Below are 21364 nucleotides of genomic sequence, written 5' to 3'. Positions count from 1 at the left end.
AGCGGAGGTGGGCGGGGTCGCGGCGGCTGCCGGAAGTGACGTGCATCGCCGCGGCGCTGCCCCGGAAGCATCTCGCCGTGGGCGGGCGGAGCGCGGAGGGCGGAAGCGCTGCGGCGACTGCAGGGAGGGGTCTGGCTCCAGCTCCCGTCGCCCGTCCCGGTCCTCGGCCTCCCGCCGCGCCTCGGCGCACCGCACCATGGGCACCCGCGACGACGAGTACGACTATCTCTTCAAAGGTAACGGCCGCGCCGGCTCGTCCCCATGGCAACCGGCGGGGTCACCTTCCCGGGGGGCGGGGGGTGGGCAGCGGCCTCCTCACGGGAGCGCCCCGCCGCGGGGGCGGGAGGGGGTTGGGGGCTCCGCTCCGCCGCCTCGGCCGGCCCCCGCCCCCCGGGCCCCTTTTACCCTGGAACCCGGCGGTGGCCGGCCCTGGGGGAGGCGGGGGCCGCCCTTGCCCGGGGCGCTGCCTGGGCGGAGGGGCTCCCCGCGGGGATCGCCCGGCCCCGGCTCGGGCGTTTCTGGAGCTTCATGGCTCGGGATGCGTTGGGAGGCGCTGCCCGCCCCGGAGCGCTGTCGCCTGCCGGCTTTGGTGGTTCTCCCCCGAATAATGGCACATTCGGGCTGGTTTCCATATGGGCGATCTGGCCTGTTGCCTGCATCTTGTCCGAGGCTTCTGCTCTGTTGGTGGGCTGCGGTGGCAGCCAGCCTTCAGGAACAAAGGTCCGAAGTGCGGATGCTCAGGGTTGGTAAGTTCCTTTTACAGCTTTTAAGTGGAACCGTGAAGAAAATAAATTATTCTTATGCTTAATTTTGGTAGAAGATGTAGCTAATTTAATAAAGTAGCATTATTTGTTTCCTGTGTTTTTAGTCCCTCCTTAGTGGTTAATGTAACTTCTATTTCACAGCTTATGATCTTGCTTCCTATCCTGGCACCTCATATGGCACCTGGCAGAGTAGAGCAGGAAAACCTTATTTTCCAGGACTGATGCACCTTCAGTCTGCTGTCCGTCTGTGAGTTAGGTTAAAGATGTTTTAGACTGTAGTAAGTACTCCATTTTCTCTCCCTGCAGACCAAAATGCTAGTCTGTTGTAAAGGTTCATAAAGTGTGCTGTGGAACATATACTGAAATGCTGAGGTTTTGAAGTTGCTTGCTTCTATGATAGGATTTAAAAATCAGATATTTAAAATATTTTAAAAATAGCTATTTACTGTGATACTGTACTGGGAATTTGAGTTTAGGATTTGTAATACTGCTTAGTACACGCTAATGGTGAGAGATGCAATTCTTGGCATCATGTAACTAGGTCTCTTAAATGAAAAGGGCAGTGTTATTTTCTGTACTCTTAATTTCCTGTAATAACTATGAAAAATTTAATTTTTTCTTTGTTGTCTCTCGTCCAATTTCCATGTGGAAAATGACATTATTTCTAAGTATAAATCAGTCATCTGTACTGCAGTTAAAATCAAGTCAGTTCCAGAAAGTGCCTCTTTTCTCCACTTGCGGTATAGGCAAAGGCCTATCTGGCCACTAATTTGATCACATTGACCAGTCTTATTTTAAGTACTTATGTATACAGGTTATCAAAACCATCACATTACTTATTTATTTATAAGCTCTGTCAGTGATATGCTTGTGATTAATGTCGGAGCTATGAAGGTGAGAGAATATAAGTGAGAAGGGGTTTGTAGAGAGACTTGCTCTCTTTTATTAACACTTCTTGTACAATTGGGAAATATTTCATAAAGCTGTGATCCAGTTGTATAGAAGTGTTCAAAGCTAGTTTAATTGACTGTCCCATCCTAAAGCTTCTCATGTTTAGGCTAGTTTATAGATGGTACTGCAAGTGTAGGTGATGCTATGAAAATGGTGATGTGAGGTGCCAACTCAGGTTTGTCAAAGCCAAAGGAGACTTGCAGGAAGCTCATGCAACATCCCATAACTGGGATTAATATGGTAGCTGAAATAACATGACAACAAACGTAGAGTAATACAAATTGGGGGAACAGTTGTAAATACGAGAATGTGATGGTGGTTCTAGATAAGCTATCACCTCTGGAAAGCTTGCCATTATTGTGAATAGTTCTTGTTACTAGGTACTGGTCAAAAAGGCAAGTGGTAGGTAAGAAATTACTGAAAGAGGAACTGAGAATGAGAATATTGTGCCAATATTTGAATCTGAGACATGAGCTTTTCCTGGATTGAAGGGAAATGAAAGCAGGACTGTCATACCCATTTTGAAAGGGGTAATTATAGAGTTAAAAAGATGGAAAAGGGTATCAAAATAATCGGGAGACCTAAAGGATTCATATCTCTTATCTCGATGTGAAGTACAACTTTATCAGAATTAAAACAAGCGATATAGACAAATAGGGAATGATTACCTTCTGTTTCTCTTAATTGCCTTGGATAATCTTAATGCTGCTTTTATTCAGCAGCAGGCCTAAACAAAGGGAAGTAAAGTCTCATGGAAGGCATATGTAAATTTTGGAGCAGTTCAGTTTCATAAACAAAAGGTATAAGTGGGTTTGAAAGATTTCAGATTCACAGGGGAGGAAAAATATCTGGGGCATTTTTACTGTGATGGTTAGAATGGGAAGTCTGAAGGTACTGCTTGTTTGAAGATGTGAGGGCCTGCTGGGACAAAGATTAGTTTGTTTGTTCTCTTATTCATAGTGTTTCTCAGGCATCCACTCTTGGCTGCTGTCAGATGGGGTGTTGGTCTGTAAGGACACTTAATCCAGCAGGACTGTTCTTTTGGGTTTACGAACTTTAAGGCATGTGGTAATTTGAGGTTGAGTTCATAGTTTGACTTGCTTTAAAATAATAAGGTAATATGCTGTAGTCTAGCTGTCTCTTGCTACTCTTGAGTTAAACTGCCACTAGTCTGTTTATATGAGATCTCTGGTTTTGCTTTGTCAGCCACTGACAGCGGCTGTATGTTAAAATCTGACTGTGCTGGTGGGTGTAATCTGAGCCCACCTATGCTGTCCTACAATTAAATCAGAGCACCTGTTACAAAATGCTCTCCTGACTTGCAACATTTCAAGCTAGGCTGAGGCTTTAGCTTATGTTAAAAAGACATTTTTTGGTAAATTCTTATTGTCCATCTACATGCCTCTTTATTCTTTCACCCTTTTTGGCTTTAGTAAAGAGGGTAGTGCCTACTGTTTTCAGCATGGTGCTTCAGGAAATACTAGATATATGACGTCCAGTTCGTAGAATTCTTGCTCTGATTTTAATAGAAGGAAAAAATAATGGTGACATAAGGATATTACTTAATAAATTAAGCATGGCTTAAATACAGGATATTTTTTACTCCTTTTAATTAAAAAAATAAAAAAAAACCCCATAGATTGGTGTTTAGCTATGTAACTCTCACTTCTAGAAGAATTCTTCTGTGTTCTTCCTGAGCAAAGCTTGAGGGGGTTAGGTCTGCACCCTGACCATCTGGAACTCTGGATTTGGGGCCAAACTTGTTTCTGAATGTGGACCTGACTTGCAGTGCCATTCAGCTGATTGGTAGAAAAAACCCTCCAGCTTTAGATACTTGTCTCCTGCTTTACATCTGTACACTTATCCAGCTTTTCTGGTATTGAAGAAATGCTGTGAAAGCGAACAGACCTGTTGGCTTGGATTTTAAAGGATGCATCTCTGTCCTGTGCACTTTGTTTATGGAAATTTGTAAGGAAAAGTGGCTGCGTGAGAGCCTCTGCTTTTTAAATGGTAGCAAGCCCTGTGCCTTTCACTTTGTTAGATGCAAAGGCACTTTTGTGCTACAACAAACTTACCTGCTTATCTGTTTTACTACAGCAGCACCTGGAGGGCCAGCTCTGTTATGTGTAGTATACACAGATAACGAATGACCCCTATGCTAACGTGCCTCTGAGACCCTAGTTCTCTTGGAGACAAGTAATAGGTGAATAAAACAGAAGGCGCAGATGAAGAGGGAGGTTGATACAAGGCATGATCATGTTAGCTTTATCAGCTGCCTAGAAACTGAAGAATTGGGTCACCTTATTCACGTTTCCTTTAAACTCAAGTAGAAGTAGGCAGGAAGAGGTGTTTAACAGGTTCTCGTGAGGGTCATGAAGATGTGTATAGGCTTGTTATTTATGTGCCTCTTAGTAGCACAATTCAGTGCAGAAACAAGTGTGTTCGGACCTTGTAGTCCCCTGGTGCTGGTGCGCTGGATTTAAATTGTGTAATTAATGTCACTTCTGTAATAGCTGTTACCATAGATGATAAAGTTGGTAGTGTCGGACTTCCTATTTTCAGTCTGATTAGGCTGTGAACAGCATTTCATGAGCAAGTTGAAATTTTCAGAAAATAATTTTAATCAAGTTAAAGGTTTAACAGAAATAAAAATTGAGTAAGTGAGCTGGAATGTTGGTGATAAAATTAATAGCTCTTTCTTGGCATAGTTCTCTAAATTGCTTTTCATGTAACTCAGGAAATTGAATTCTTATTTTGGTCTTTTACAGAACTAAAACTAGAATTACAGAATGAAATTCCTACAGTAGCATGGGTTTCGTCATATTCCTTTTGCCCACCAAATACTTGTCTTGAACTAACTTTTGCAGTGGTGAAGGCTAAATACATTGATTTAAAGGAGATTGTGACAAATATTGAACTGGCACATCAGTAAACCAGTAAGGATGACCTACTTAAGTCAACTGGGGCAGGAGGGAGGGAAAAATCACTTTGACTTCTTTGGATATTCTCAATTTATTTGCAGGATGTCCTAATAGAAATCTTCTCTGATTACAAAAGCTTTAAAAAAGGTGCTGTTCATCTCAGGGAAGTGCTGGTGTGAAGAAGGTTGTTGAGGGAGTTTTTCAAGGATTGGTCTCGAGTCTAAACTTGCTTAAAGTTTCCTCTAAACTTTAATCCTTTTAGTGCTGATGTGGTAATGAAATTTGCTGATGGCGCAAAGGCGGGTGGTATTGTCAGTGTCGAAGAGGATCAGAGCACGGTGCTAGGAGGACTGGATGAGGAGGAGGACTGCAGTCCTGCGTGTGGAGTGAGATTTGGAGTGTGAGGTCTCATGCTCGGGGACCCATAGGAACTTGGTAAACTAAAAGCTTGCTAAGTGAAAGCTGGCGCCATTAGGTCTGATCACAGGCTGACTAAGCCACCAAGATAATACGATCGGGAAAGAAATGACTGTAGCTCAAGGTATTCCTAGCAGAGTTGGGAATATTCAAATCCCTGTATACATTACCAGTGAGATCTCACCTGGAGTATTGGATTCAGTTCTCACTGTGTGGAAGAGAACTAAATTGAAATACTTGTAGGGAAGATGTTAGGGTAACTGGAAAGACTGTTTACAATGAAATGTTTGAGAGAGTGGCTTATTTAGCTAGTAGAACAAGGCTGAGAGAAGATGCGGTTGCTTTCTGTAAACACCCCAGTGTAAACACCACTGGGAGAAGAAACTAATAAGCTAATGGACAGTGCTGGCATATGAACACCACTATGGGCTGACCACTAATTTCTCCTGAAAATTGGGAGGCAGTATTAAGAGTGAGTTTCTGGAAGAGGAGCCCAATAAGACTGTGTGTGCAGGAACAATTAGCCTTAAGGTGGAACTAGATACAATCATTTCCCTCCCAGAGACTGTTTGCCTGGGACAGTCAGGATGGGACTCGGCAATCCAGGGTCATTCCTCGTGTTTCTAGGCTAAGAATATAATATGTGGGAGTACTATATAATGTGAAATATCAAACTGAGATGGTTTGAGAAGGAAAGCAAAACTAAAATTAATAATACAATCTATGAATGACTGTTAAAGGTGTTTCAGTTCATAATTATTTTCAAAGAGTGACGTTTGCCCAGACTGGCAGAAGTGGGGAGAATGTGAGGAGTCTCAGGCTCCTGCTGACATTTCTCGTTCCTGTGTTCAAGAGGAGCTGCAGTAGCCCAATTAAGTGGAGGAAATAGCAGGCTTCAAGGAGGAAAGCCTAATATTCCCCCCTGCCCTTAACTGGGTCATAGATTAATCTGGTGCTGGAAACCATTCAGAACACAAACAATGTGGGATGTGGTAAGAGAAATCTGGTGAAGGAGTTAAAATAACCAGTCTCCTGTTAAGTGACTGGAAACTGCTTTTAAATGTGCGTTGAACAACAGAAATATTTGTGATAGGACACTGCTAAACTAGTTGATATTGGTGCTTAATAGATGTATGATGCAGTGTGTTGGATAAAGGAAATGATTTGTGTGAATTGCTTTCCTTGTTTAGAGACGTTTTCAGCCTCTGGCATAGCTAGAGCTTGGTGACTGTGGGAGGGTGAGGTAGCTCGGTGCCGAGGGACTTGATGAGTTTTCCCTACCAGGAACTTCCTGGTCGTACGCAGTCTGAGTGAATGCAAATGATGTCATCTAAAGCTGTGGCCGAAACCTGCCAAAATAGTATTGAAGATCTTATTCCTTTGCCAGTGCAAGAGGAAACCTATGGCATTTTGCCCATGGTGATGATGCAATGAGGTGCCCTGTCCCCAGCACTGAGTTTATTAGTTTGGCGTCTTCTGTGCCAGCAAAGCTGTGTCAGGGCAGCTGACACTAAACAGTGCTGCCCTGTCGCGCAGGAAAGCAGATTGCTGTTTGCGTTCGGCATAGCTGCATGCCACCTACCTGGGCTTGGCAGCTTTGTAAAGAGAAGTGGTTAGCAGAGCCGCTGTGTGCTTTATGCAACTGCTGCAGCTTGGCTGGCTGCTTGCTGAGTCAGCTGGCAGAGGAAGCTGGAAAGATGTTTGTTTTGATGAAGTGTAAGACCATTTTGAAGCTAGCATTTGCTTCAATTTTCATATTGTGGATGGAATTTAAAAGGTGCTTCCCTGGTCTTACAGTCAAGGAAAGTCCCATTTGCCAGAACTGCTTTGCATTATTTAAGTAGAAGATGGTGTTCAGAAGGCTGCAGTATGGTGCTGCAGCAGATGGGAGTTTTTGCTTTGCTAGTCCTGGACTTGGTGGGGGGGTTTTCCTGTGACTGAAATTTGTTCATTGCACTCATTTCTGTTGTACCAGACAGCTTTCTTAACATTGTACTACAGTGTCTTAAACTTTAAATGACGTCTGTGACTATTTTTTTTTTCTTTTCAAAACAAGCACTCCTGCCACGTTTTTGTAACTCAAGTGTGGACTCTTTTCCTTGGACTGGCCTTGATTCACTGCCAACTTAATGAAGGTTATCGCCTTTCTTCTCTAGGATCTTACTCATCCTCTTTCTCCTCCATTTCTTTCTCCTGTTATCAGTTCAGGCTCTTAATCTTTCACTGAGTGTGAGATCATCCTGAGAGGCTGCCTTTGGCATGACTTGGGAGTGCCATGGCTTGGGCCTCAATGCGTCTCATTTAGTGGCCTAACTTCTGGTGTCTTGGTAGTAAGTTTTAGGTTATACTTAAACTTTTACCTTTCAGCTCAGCGTTATAGGATGTTACAGTGAATCATGGCTTTTTTTTTCCTTTGGACTTTAAACCTTCTGTCAATCTCTTGTCAAGCATAGCTGAATCCTTCTAGTTGGTTCATTTGCCGCTGGTCTTGTGATGAGACAAGCTCAGCCGGAGTGAATGGAGGTTCACCCGGAGTGAATGGGTGGCTTATTCAGAGCCATAAATGATAGCCCCAGCCTCATTTTAGAGCAGTTTCAGGCTCTGGCCTAAAGCAGCCAGGAGTCACAGCATTAGTAGGGGACTGCCGAAATGCAGTGTGGTGCGGCTCAGTTACCTGACAAACTCTGTCAGGGTGATAATAGTGTTATTATTTTTCAGCAGTCGTGAATTTTCCTGTGCCAATGGAGAACCTTTCTGCAAAGGTATGAAGAGTGTAAAATGGAGGCAGAGCCTGCTATCTTGCCCTGCATTTTGGACTTTTGCTTCAGCAAAATAGCTAACTGATATAAGCCTCAGTTGACTTTTAGTCATTATTACAAGGATGTGAAATCCAAACGCTCTCTCATGAAGTGTTGACTTGTGCAGTGAGCCATGTATACTCTTCCTGGAGGAAGAATGTCCTTCAGCGTTGGGCAAAGGAGACTGAAATATAATAACTGAGAGTCAAGTCTAGAGTCTGTTCAAAATGCTGGTGAATCTGGCAGCTCTGGTTCTCTAGTAATGTCAAATCTTGGACAATAGACCCATGACAAGGGAGTAGATTTTGCTATATTTTTCTTTGTGCTTCATTCTGGAAGATAAAAATGTTTGTTACTGATGATTCTCAATGTATGACCTGCATCTGATTCTAATGTCACTTTTTGTCTTGTAGTTGTACTTATTGGAGACTCTGGAGTAGGCAAGAGTAACCTTCTGTCTCGATTCACTCGCAATGAGTTTAACTTGGAAAGCAAAAGCACCATTGGCGTAGAGTTTGCAACAAGGAGCATTCAAGTTGATGGGAAGACAATAAAGGCTCAGATATGGGACACAGCAGGGCAGGAACGATACCGAGCTATAACATCAGCGTAAGTGATAGCTTGTATTGCCAAAGAGAAGCTTTTCTGGAGGGAGGTAATTTATGGGCCTCTCTGCTTCCTCAGAATATTTGGGATGTTTGTATTTTATCATACAATATCCACAACTTATGGGGGAAGGAAGCCTGAATCTTAGTCTTCTGTCCAGAAGGTTGACAGTGTAGACCTGCACAAACTGCTTTAGTTTTCAGTCCTCTCAGTATGTGACTGGAGGTACTTCTGGCCCAGGGTGCAAGAAGACTTTTGAGAGACCCCTTTAAATTCAAGTAATTGATAAAGTAATATTTGTATTCGTTGAGGTTTTATCAGTGGTAACTGAAAACCAGAAACTAATGTAGCAGTAGTGAAAGAGTGCTCACTTTGCATGCTTATTTAATTGAAAAAGTAGCATGGCAAAGACTGGAGGTAATCGAGTGGGAGAGTGCAACCTGTTTCTTCTTGAATACATAACTGTGCCTCTCTCGTTCTGAAAGGAGCCTAGCTGTAGCCTTGCATAAAGCAAATAGATCAGGTTGACGCTTTTCTGATCCTCTGAGTCACTTTAAAATCTCTGTATCAGTATGGACTGTGCCCTTACACAGCAGTGGGAGGGGGGAATTCTCAGGAGTGGATCAGAGGTTGAAGGTGACAGTAGCTCCCCACAGATCCCACTGCTTCGCTGGTGGGGCCCAGGGTAACTTAATGTGTTGCCCTCGGGCATGGGGTTTGGGTTACCCACCAAACCCTGCACTTTCCCAGCTGCTCTGGTGGTCTTCTGACATAACCGAGTCTCGATGCTGTACTTCAACTGCTTCTGTCCCACGTAGCCTACCTTCGGATGCTTTTTAAGTTGCTGTCTTAGTCATAGCTATTTCCCATTATTGCACAGTAGGTCAGTTGTAATCATGATGCTTCTTGATGATTTTCTAACACATCTTTTTACTCACAGGTATTATCGTGGTGCTGTAGGGGCACTGTTGGTTTATGACATTGCTAAGCACCTTACTTACGAGAACGTAGAGCGATGGTTGAAAGAGCTGAGAGACCATGCTGACAGCAATATTGTAATCATGCTAGTGGGAAACAAGAGTGACTTGCGCCACCTGAGAGCAGTCCCTACAGATGAGGCCAGAGCTTTTGCAGGTTGGTGAACTCAAAATAATTTCTTATTGCTAACTGTCTGGGGATCTACCTACCTGGTATAGTGTCCATCAGAGATGGATGTGTGTCGTATTAGGAGGAGGGAAAGAGTGCTGCTGGTAATGTTCTTCAGTGATGCATACTGATGTTTGTCTTGTTTTTATTCAGTCAAAAAAGAAGCCTGGTAAAACAAAAATGCTGATGCAATTTCAAGAATCAGCCAGGGGCATTTGAAGCTGATTTTAAACCAGCTTTAGTCTCATGCCTATGGACTGCTTTTCTCACAGAAACCATGGCTATGGCTTTAGGTTTGAGTCTGCTGCATCGTGGTAGTGTTGCTATCTGTATGTTGCTTGCTTTGTATCAGCTGATCTTAAACCCTGAGCATATGCTGTTAGGTGAACAGACTTTTTAATTAGACTAGCATTCTGTCTCTGCTTGTCATAATTAAGAGCTAACCCCGTGAAAATAATTTAAGAAGTTATTCTAGTTTCTGTAAATCCTAGCTTGTTTCAGGGCAAATTTCTTTCATCTTGGAGTGTAGCTGGGCTTCCTGCATTGCAGATTTCTGTAGCTGCTTGTTACAGCCTTTATGGCCAATCGGGTTATATGCCTGCAGATGTAGGACTATCATTCCCCTTTCCATGGCTAGCTCTATTAAATAAGCTGCCATGATATACTGGCAAAAGTACTTTTTCACATTGTGCTTTTGATTAACTATTGGTGAAGCCAAAAGGCTGAGAAACACAACTCTTCAGAGCTCTTATAAGCAAAATCAAAATCTTCTTGCCCTTCTGTTTCTTAGCCCTCTACGGGACTGAGATGGATGTTTCTTCACTGACATGTGCACCCTTACGTCACCTAAGCTCAGAGATCCCAAGCGTTTTGTCCCATGGGGTTAAAGGCCGGGGACAGCCGATCTGGGGAGGAGCCTGGAGCTTTCATGCAACTGAAACACCACAATTGCCTGCTTGCTGAGCCCTTCTGTGCTGAAGCTGTACAAAACAGAGTAGTTCAAGTCATTGCTGTGACGCAGGACTTTATTTAAATAAGGTGGGAGGTAGTGAAACTTGATGAGGTTAAAAGATAATCTGGGAAGCTTCCTCACATGTTTAATGAAAGTGCTACAAATTCTCCCTTTCAGTGATGCATGAAGATATGCCTCAAAGTAACGCAGCACTGGACTGACCCCTGTGCCTCGGACGAGTGTAAATTCTGCTGTTGGCATTGGGTGGCATTTCCTTTCAGATGGTGTAAGGGGAAGCCCCACAACTTCTAATGCTTTTTCATGGTACCCATGCTTCTTACCAGGAACAACACATACACGATCTGATACAGAAGTTCTTCCAGATGGGGGATAGATATGTGGCGCTCCCCTCTAATTATAGTATTTCTGTCCACGCAGAGAAGAATGGTTTGTCATTTATCGAGACGTCTGCTTTAGACTCTACAAATGTGGAAGCTGCGTTCCAGACTATTCTGACAGGTGAGTCATCTAGTGCTTTCTTTTTGGAGGGGGAAGGGTAGAATGCTGCTCAGACAAGATGCAAATGGGCATTTCTTTGCCTGTAAAGCATTTAAAACTCTGCCGTTTAACTATTCTTCACAGATACAAGAGTCAGAGTCTGGTTTTGAAGTGTCCCAGTTGATAGGCCAGCCTTAGACTCAGGAGCCCTTGTTCACTTTGCTCTGCCCCAGCTTTCCGGTCAGCCTCGTTTATATGCTGCAGTTTCCCATCTGTTAATGGGCTAGGGAGTGTATGTGGGAGAGAGCTGCTTCATGCAAGTAGCAAGTTAAGACAGCCACTGTTTATCAGAGGGGCAGTCAGTCTAGCTTGTTTGTCTCTTACTGGTGACCATAGCAGTTGCGAAGGGAAAAGGGATAAAAGGATGGAGATCCTTCAGTTGAGCACTGCTTGGCAGTCTGAGACTTAGGAACTCCTGAGTTGCAGAGTAGTTGCTGTGATTGCCTTTTAGTAGTCCTGGCTGGACTTCGGCCTTTGTAGCATGTGATGGCAGCAAGTTATGCAGTTTTTGTGCTCTGTGGATAAAATATGCTTTGTTTAAATCCTGTTTGAGCAAAAGTCTGAGACATTCAACTGCAGCTATGTAGGGGACCTTAACTATGGCCTGCCCAAGCCGCTATGGCCTGGGCATAGCAGGACAAGAGTGGCATATGCTGTGTGTGAGGTTTAGTCATTCCCAGCCATCACATGCCTCTCAAAAGCTGTAGGCTGGCTCTTCAAAACATCTGGACGCTCCTTTTTTTGTTGTGATGTCTCTTTGTTTTAGGTGCATCAGGGAGTCGCATCTGTTTTCTGAGTGCTTCCAACATGTTTCCCAACTGCAAATTTAGGCTCCCTCCTTCCTGACATAGCATGTGCAGCCTATGTGATGTTTTTGGTATGAGCCAGCAGCACCACTTCTAAACTACATGTCTCTATTAATCAGATCTCGCTTTTGTGAGCACGTAGTTAGATTTGAATTTTCTTCTCTTTGCCAGCTTGTTTAGACATTCTTTTAAAAACACTGTTTAGACATTCTTTTAAAAACACACCATAAAAGACTTGGTGATGTTTTGTACTGGAGCATGCAGTTGAGATGGCAGCTAGGAAGTTATTTAATGTAATATTATTATAAATTCCATGGCATTTTTCATGAGTTTTTTGAAGTGCCTTATGTGAATATCCTAGCTGTGGAGAGAGGGTGAGAGAGAGAGTTCATAGGTTGCTGGAGCATTCAGATCACAGCATAATCAGACCAGTAATGTCTCTACTACATGCCTTCTTCCTATATCCATGTAATTCTTCTCTTAACTTTAACTGTAAGAGGTAGATTCCGGCTCTGTTTTTACAGTGGGGTCCTAAGCAGTGGTGCTTCTGGCTGTACAGTAGCAAAAAAGAGTTAGATGAGTAAGCAGTGGCGTAGAGATGTTAGTCATCTCACTGCTTTCACACAACGCTGGAACTAGAACTTGGGTTTGTTTCCCCTTTGACCAACCGGTGTGGCTCCCTTTCAACTTCAGTCTACTGTAAGTAGTCAGTCAGTTGTAAGGTCAACATTGCACAAGTTCCAAAAAAGGAGAAAAGCTATGTAAGCCGATCCATTACGCCCTCATGAGTAACTTCTGATGCCATCAGAGGGCGGATGGCTAAGGAGTGGCTGAATGTGATGGTATCTGTCCGAGATGCTTGCTGGACTTCCCCTTTCCTTCACCTACCTAAAGGCAGTCCTGGCAAACATGCTTGTGAATTCAGGCTTGGATGTTTTGGGAGAAGCACTTTTTTATTGGTTGGTTATAACTGCTGAAATGTAAAACTTCTGCCTTTATACCTGTGTCCTTTGGTAGCTCCTTTCCCCTCAGGAGGAGTCACTGAAGTTTGAGGTCAGATTTTGGCCAAATGTGTTGAGTGTAATACAGAACTACTCCTCAGCTTTGCTGTGTGCCCTTTCAGTTTTCAGAGGGCTCAGGACTCTTGGATGAAGGACAGTATTTGTCATGCTTGTTCAGCACCAGCACAAATAAAACCAGTCTGAAATAAATCACAAATTGTTTTCCCCCCAAGCTGGCTGTCAGGCTGTGTCATATCCAGTATAAAATGGTCACCTGTTTGCCTGCAATCTTCTGTTGTAGCATCCTGTCCTGTAGTAGTGATGGCTAGGTGGGAAGTTTGCTGTGCCCTAGGCTGCTGCCTTATTCCCGCAGAGCTGTGTGACACTCAGATCCAGTGTGCTGCTGTTGCCATAGGGAAGCAGTTTACCTCTTGGGCACAGGCTACGCTGTTTCTTTATCTCTCCACACATGCTTCCAACAGCCCCTTTTATTCCAGAGGTTATTTTGGGTTCTAATTAGTGGAAGTTTGCTTTCCTGGTTTAGTTTTCCTGTAAGGGAGTGCAGTCTGTAATGGGAGAACAAGTGACTAGAACTTGTCCTCGGATGCTGACAGATTGTTGGGGCTGTTGCTTTTCCACAAATGTCAATGTTCCCTGCATGTTGTTGTGATGGTGTTTTGGGTAGAGAGCTCTTGGGCATGCAGACAGAATCCTTGTTCAGGAGGGGTTCGACTGTGCTGGAAGAAACACTTCTGCTGATTAGCGAGCATGTGGCTTACTCCAGACATAAGCTCCTGTTTCAGGGAGATAAAGATGAAGTAAATAATGCATTAGCAGCAGGTTGCCTCCATCTCTGACTGGCATGCAAAGGACAAATGTTCTGCCAGTAAACTTCTTGATAACACTTCACAACTGGTTCTTTCTGTTAATGATTTGCTTTGAAGGAGAGAGGCGAGCAGTCATCTCAGGAATGTGGTTTTCAGGGTGACTCTGCGGAGTCCTGGATAGTCTGTAAGTCTCTGGCAAGGTTGCCTCTCAGCGTAGCGCCAGAGGGGGGAATACTCGCCGTCCTTTGAAGAAGCAAGTTGGTAAAGCCGCAGGCTGCAAGCAGAGGTGGTTGACAGAAGCAGGGGCAGGGCATGCTGCTGCACCAGCTCTGCTAGTATTTGCAGTGCTGGGAACTGCACTGTACAGAGGTCCCAGGTGGCTCCGATGCCTTTCACACAGTTGCTCAGATCTTTGCTGAACAGGGTGTCGTGACTATGTTCTGCAGCAAAACTCCTTTCTTCAGCCCTATTGAAGCTGGTCTGGTTGTGACCATGATGGAAAAACTTTCCCTTGGCAGCATAGCAAGGTCCAAGTCAAGTTTACTGAGACCTAATTAGATTCTCCATTTAAGGCATTTTGAATAGGTGGCTTTGGGAATGGGAAGCATGAATACATCGTAGCTAGCTCAGCCTAGGTGAGCATGTGATGTGCTGTTGTTGCAGGTGTGGGCTGGGGGAGAAAGCTTTTCCTTTCTTTCCATATGTTTTAGCAGTTTCATAGTGGGAGAGATCTTAAATGTAGCGTGCTTCCCGTTCTGCTGTGTGGATACTGGTTGAGGTTTTGGGCACCTTTTCCCTCTGTGGCTTAGAGTAATGTGGCTTAGAGAAAAAAATTCTTCCTTTGCAAGATGTCTAGACTTCAAAGGCTGATTCTTGTGTATATGGAACTCCTTTGGCAGCTCCTGGCAAAACAGGAGGGGTTAGTATTATAACCGCATCCACTCTGAGTGTTCACAGCAGGATAAAGCATCCTTAAAGTAAACTGGAGTCTGCCTGCGCTCCCCCCTTGCTTTGTGCTGTTTCCTTACTGCGTTCTGCTGTGGTTTCCTCCCTAAGGAATTCCATCTCCAAGGAAGCAACATCACAGAGCATTAATGTCAAGAAATCTAGGGATTTCCTCTCTTGTTTGCCCTGTGCACCTGAAAATGAATTGAACAGTAGCACTGGCTGAGCAGACAAGGACTGGGCGAGCTCCTCAGACAGCAGTGTCGTTTTCCCAGCCCTCTTATAGTGTGGTGTCTGTCTCAGAGTTACCAATTATGCAGTGATGCAGTCTGCTGAATGTGCTCTTAGACCTTATTCAGTTTCTGAGCAGAGAATAAAGTGTAGTGTCTTCATTAAAAAGTGCATGTCTTCATTAGCATGGCGTTCCTGGGCGCTGACCAGTTTCAGTGTAGGCTTTGCCTCTGGGCGTTTTGCCCCAGTGAGAGAGCAGGTTTAGGCTGTTCCCAGCTGCTTTCTCACTGTGCGGTGACTGGCGACTGGCTGCACAAATGTTTGCACTGCTGCAGAGGAGGGAGAAGGGGCAGTAAGCACCGAACATGGGGTCCCTTCCATGTTGCTTGAGCAGCTCTGCTGCTAAATGTTCTTGCAGGACCTTTGAGAAGATCATGGCAATGAGCATCTAGAGATTCAGAAGAGTATCTTCCCACAGTCAAAAGGGAAAGAACTCTTTGCCGACAGATAAATCAGTACTGCTGAGATTAAGACTTCGGTGTGCAGCTCTGGAGATCTTCGACTGCTCCAAGATGACGATGTTACACAGAGGGCACTGCGGTTGCAAGCCGTTCCTTACAGGGGTGGAGGACGTATGTAATATCTCACATTAGTGACTAGTATGAACTTGCTTAGGAAGTTCTTTAGAAAACAAAATTGCAGCTGAAGTGCTACTAGAGTTTCAAGTAACAAAGGCATTTCAAGCCTGCTCTTGTTAAATAGGAGAGTTGCATTCTGCACTTGGGCATAAACAGGCACCCTGAGCTCAGGGCGTGGAGTGCAACAGTAAAACTTGTCCTGAAGAATGTAGAGCAGATCTCTCCCACCTGGGTGCCGTTCTCCTCCCACCTCCACACATGCTGCTTCTAAACATTGCCGAGTGGCCTGCCACAGGGCAAAGCTGATTTTTATCTTAAACAAAACCCTCACATACTGCATAAGCAGAGGATTGCAGATGGCTTTAAAGATTGATTTCATATGATTCGGTTAACTTGTGAAGCTGCTTATGTGCAAGACTGTTGGAGAGAACAGTGAACTTCAGCAAGGATGAAAGCAGAAAATCCTTTTTTTCCCCCCAGCTCTTGGTTGTATCAGCAACTTGCTCCGTACCTGGATGCATATGCAATATTCAGTTTTCTGAACAGTTTATTCCTGTTTGAGTCTGAGCTGTGAGTTTGGAGTCCCAGTGAGCAGATTCTTTCAAAGTGCCACTTGCAAAGCTGAATGTTTTCTGTCCATAAATACAGCACGCTGCATGGCAAGGTCTGTATTTTGCCAGCAGTCCAATGGAAGTGCGCAGCTTGCTCAGCCTGTTTTGCCCATGTTTGTGTTGGTGGCTTAACTCAGTATGGGCTTGTTAAAAACCTTGCCCTTCATGCCAGCCTTGTCTGCCAGGAACGCTGCTTAGCTCCTCAGTGCCGTCACTTCCTACTGTTGCAAGGGCAGAGGTTTAGCTGGGTGACCAGCCCTGGGCAGCAAGTGTGACTTAGCTGCACAAGGTTGCTTAATTTCCGAGCACTGCAGTGATGTCAGGATGTGCGCTAAGCAGGGCCTCATTAAAATCCTGGACAAAGGCTGCTCGCTAATGACAAATTTCTGCTGGAAAAGACGTATCTTGCTTTGGGATCACACGAGGTGTTGGTTGGACAGTCATTATCCGGCTGATAAGAGACTTTAGGCCTCCAGAAGAACTTAGACCTTTGCTTTGTTCCACCAGTTATTTGCTGAGCTGCGTTATTTCCCGTTTCACTCTGCTGGCAGAACAAGGCGCGGACGGGCTGCTCTGGTGCAGCCTGAGCTTATCTGAAACGTTACAGCGGTGCAGTGAGCTGGAGCATGCAAATTGGGTGGGGGCATAAACTCGCTTCTCTCCGGGCGCTCTGTTGCCTGGCAGTAGTGGGGTGTGTGTGGCCGGCGTGCTTTTCTGTTGGGTAATGTGGAAGGTGTGATGATGTCATTTCAGGATGGGCTTTTTACAGAGTCTGAAACGCTTTCAGACTTTTTTGTTAAATGGAGGTTTAGCAAGCTTGTTTTTTTAAACTTGCTTGCATGTTTGCATTTTAAGCCTTTAAGTTCCCTGTGTTCTCTTCTATTTTTGGTATCCTTTATTTCCTTTCCGGGGTGAAGTGCTGCACATGCTAGTACCTTTCTTTTATGTAGCTGAAGTAAGTGCTTTTATAGATACAGGGAGTGAAACTGTGCAGAAACTGAGCGAAGGCTTTCGGTGCAGGTGCACAGCATTCCCTCCTTGGCAGCATGCTGGGAAGGGCACAGGACTTTAACCTGTGCGTTCCAGTTCCTGCTCGAATTTCTTTGTCTGGAGTCCGTATTTCTTCTGGGTAGTTTTGCAGTTAATCTGCACAGTGACTTCTAAATGGCTCATGTTCTGCTTCTGAGGCCCTGTCTCCTCTTCTGGGCCCCAATATTTAACCTTTTGTGATGATTTAAAGCTGCTTGGATCATAGACGGGCTGTTGTATGTGATCAGTGTATGGACAGAGAAGCAGTTGCCCTTATGGTCAGCTAGAAATTTTGAGTGGTTCTTTTTAATCCTGCTGTTTGTCTTCAGATACTGCAGCAAACACATGAGCAGTGTCCTCAAAGCCTTCAGGAAGACCTAAAGGAATTGATGGGGGTCCATAGTCTCTGATTCCTAGCAAAAAAATTTGGTTAGTTTTGTCCATTTGCTAACTCTTAAGGCAAAAAGTAGGTGTTAAAGAATTAATTTTTTCAAAAAGACTTACATTTTGTTTACTTCCTGAATGCAGAAGGCGTCACAAGCGAACTTTTTGTGAAAGCTCCTATGCATTACTTGTGTAGCTTTATGTATTTCAGTAGCAATTATAGGAAATCTTTATATGCTTTGTATGATGCTTGGCTTCCCCCAGATTTAACTTTCTGATGGTGTTTTGCTGGTATTACGCATAATGACTAGCTCTTTCTCATCTTCCAGAGATCTATCGTATTGTTTCTCAGAAGCAAATGTCCGACAGACGTGAAAATGATATGTCTCCAAGCAACAATGTGGTTCCCATTCATGTCCCTCCAACCACTGAAAACAAACCAAAGATGCAGTGCTGTCAGAATATATAAGAATTGTTCATTCTTTCCTAAAAGGCTGTGTATATTCCCCAGGTCCAAGATTTAAATATATTTGTAATTCATGTGATTACTTTCTTGTGTTCAGTTACTGCTTATTCCTTCTGAATTTTCTCCATGTCTTAAACACTTTGATTTCAGTGTTTATAAATTTATTGCTTCCATGTGGCTGCAGTATTTTCCCAACACCGACTTGGCTCTGGTTCAGTAAATTGTTTGGAACTGAACTGCTCTCTTTCCAACATGATGCCCGCTAGTCAGAGCACAGACATCATTTAGTAAGCACTTGAAGAAGTTATTCTGGTCCTCCCAAAACAATTACTGTCAGATTAACTAGGAAAATATCTCCGGGCAAGATAATCTTTCCTTGTCTCAAGGTGTTGTATACTGCATCTAAAGCTTGATGAAATGCCTGTTGCTCTGAAGTGCAATTTTAATGTAAAGTTAAATGTTTTTGGCTACATCTTCAGAATGTCAAGCTGAGGATTTTACAGAATATTATGGGGGGGAAAAACCCCTCTTGCAAACAAGCAGCAGGGTTCCTGCTACCTGCACATGAGCTTTTGTGGTTTGGCAGCTGTTGCAAACGAGGTTGTCATGAGGCAGAGCTGCTGGGAGGCTGGCCTTGGGAGATGGTGGTGGAACTCCTTTCGAGGTGCCTCTTGTGAAATAAGGAAAAACATGAGCTGCTTAACTGATTAGAGGTTGCTCTAACACTGGAATTTGCAGCATTTTTTTTGTGTTGCCCAAGAATTGGTCTCCACAGTGCTGGTAGTATCAGGATTTGAGGATAACTTTTTCCTTTGTGGTGCACAAACTTGAAGGCTATTGTCATTTATTTTAATATTTCAGATGCTTGAGCTGATGAGTCAGTAACTTCCACAACCTAATCTTAGTTTTCAGTTTTGTTTCATGCAGTATTTTTAAATGATTCCAGTGGTTTGGTATCTGTTCTTTGATAGAAATACCTGGAGTAGTTTCCTTGCTGGATGCATTCATTCTGTAGCCTGTATTTCAGTACAAATCATCTGTTTAATTAGCTTGTTCAGGGATACATGAATTGTGCCTTCTGTCACTACCTTCTGAAACCGCTGCATATAATACAGTATGCTCTGTTCCAAAATAAGTCACCAATATTGAGATTTGGGGGCTACAGGCACTGAGTTCCTGCAGTATTTAAAAGAACTGTTGTATAAATGCCTGCAGTTATTTACACAATTACAGGAAAGTGGTTGTAGGAAAAGTTTCTCAAACTCTGATATGACCCACTTGGAGCATCCACATTTGGGTAGGCACAACCAGCTGCATTTCTTAGCCAAACTTTCTGTCTTGCGGTGCTCATGATGTGTAAGGCACACGGAAGGCATTGCTGTAGTCGGTCATTTGGTTTTTTTATTCCATTTCTCCTCCTAGTATTAGTTCTGAAGATGCTATTTTGATCTGTTTGTAAATTACTTTGTATTTTATGCATGTACTGTAACTTGATTTATTATTTTTTTAGATTGATTTAAATATTCATCCATAATTCTAATAAAGAATTACAGGGGACGACTCAGTATGGTGTTGGGTGCGCTTTTTGGGAGAACTGGGATTTGACTTGAAGGTTTCTACTTACTGGAAACTAGTAAAGTTTTTGCAGCATGTTATGTGAAGGCACTGAAGTAGAAGTACTCCCAGAAAAGGAACTGAAAGGGTTGTGTAACCTGTCTGCATTTTTCACTCAAACTGGGCCTGCAGCTCTTGGGGCCACGGCAGTGCACAGTCATGGCAGTTTGGCAGCCTCAGGACGCTCTTACGGTCTGAAAAGCATGTGGGATCTCAAGTCAACCCCCAGATGGTTTTTCCAAACCTCCTGTTTTCTCTGCTTTGCTGCCAATAAGAGATTCTCATGGGAGAGCAAATCACCTGCTTTTTGCAGCAAGTTTTTCTGCAGGTTTTTCGATCGCACCTCGCTGCTCTGCATTGAAGGCCTGGCACGCCACGGTGGATTGCTGGTGAGTGTTGAGCAGCTCCTGGGCAGCCTCGCGACTGCCTGCTGCGGGTGGAAATCACCCAAAGCATGTCGTGTGCTGCTGGTGGCAGCCCTGGTCGTTCGGTAGGGGCCAACTCTGAGACCTGTTGTCTGAACCAGGAATTCGGTGCCTTTTTAGGATTGTAGGAGAGTCGTAGGATAAGGTATAAAACTGGGCCTTGCTCACTTCAGGAGCTGTTCTGGTAGCACTTCCTTTTGTAAGACTCAATTTTGGGATTAACCAAATTACAGGAGCAGCCACTTTCTAAATGTGTCAACTGGAAATGCAGGAATGAGTTTCACTTCCCTTCCTTCTCCAGCTCACGTACGTAGATGCCCTGACTCAGATGTAATGTCAGGTTTGCATTTGGTATGATTTTATGCAAGATGCTTCCTTCTGCAGTAAACGCGAAAGCAGCAAAGCCTGTTGGAGCACAAATCACTGGGCAGCCCAGGCGCCTTGCCTCTTTCCAGCCGGCGCCTGTGCACACATGTGCTTTTTCCTCTGCTGTGCAAGAAACCCAGTGCTGGGTGCAAGTACCAGGCAGCTGCAGAGCGTCTGTGCGCATGGTCAGGCAAACTGGGAGCTCTCGTTATTCCCACCAAAACTCTAAAATTAGTAATCATAACACACGTCTTAGAAATGCCTTGCAAAAACTGATCTTGTACTTATGAACTGCTGCAACATGGAGCTGAAATCTTTATGCAATAGTTTGTAAAGCCTTCATAACCTACAGACTTCTAAAGCAAAATCAAATGGCGTATGTACAAAGATGTAATTTCTTACCTATTAAAGCCTTTGCTTATGTTTCTGTAATGCTTTTTCCTGAATAAGCACTGCTGCGTGGTGGCAGCGTGTCCTGGCTGGCCTGAGGTCGGGGACCTTCCTAGGAGTAAGAAGGTACCTCAGCAAGTGCTTTTGGAGAGACAGCGCAGGACATCGCTGCTCCTGCGGCTGAGCGCTGAGCTCGGAGGCCGTTGGTCCCCTTCAGCTGCGGAGTGGTGGCTCTCGGCTGTAGTGGGCATCACTTATGTACTGAAGTGTCTGTTCTCTGCTAATAAGAGACAACTGATTATAACAGATGCTGCTTTTGAGCACTGAAACGAGCTTTCTGAATTACTTGGATTTTTACATTACATTGCAGAATGGGATTTACTTGCCAAAAGCTTTTGCTATCATTTACATGTCTGAAAGTCCAAACCTTAACAATTACTGAGTTGTTCAGCAGGCAGCAGTAGTTTTGCGTGTTTTATGGGTGTCAAGGTTGGCACCCTTAAGCAGAAAGGACATGG

General features: G+C 44.1%; 1 protein-coding gene across 1 annotated transcript; it reads left to right on the top strand.

The window, feature by feature from the left end:
* The first annotated feature begins 53 nt into the window (after positions 1-53).
* Positions 54-19615, top strand: RAB11A (RAB11A, member RAS oncogene family). Its single transcript, XM_026121717.2, has 5 exons — positions 54-236; positions 8265-8460; positions 9398-9591; positions 10994-11074; positions 17915-19615. Exons 1-5 carry the CDS (start codon positions 197-199, stop codon positions 18052-18054), a joined length of 651 nt encoding a protein of 216 aa, XP_025977502.1. The 5' UTR covers positions 54-196; the 3' UTR covers positions 18055-19615.
* Positions 19616-21364: the final 1749 nt, after the last annotated feature.

This window comes from Dromaius novaehollandiae, chromosome 10 (genome assembly GCF_036370855.1).
Source record: "Dromaius novaehollandiae isolate bDroNov1 chromosome 10, bDroNov1.hap1, whole genome shotgun sequence".
NCBI classification, from domain to species: Eukaryota; Metazoa; Chordata; class Aves; order Casuariiformes; family Dromaiidae; genus Dromaius; species Dromaius novaehollandiae.
The sequence above is the reverse complement of the archived record's forward strand: the minus strand, read 5'-3'. Positions and strand labels throughout refer to the sequence as shown.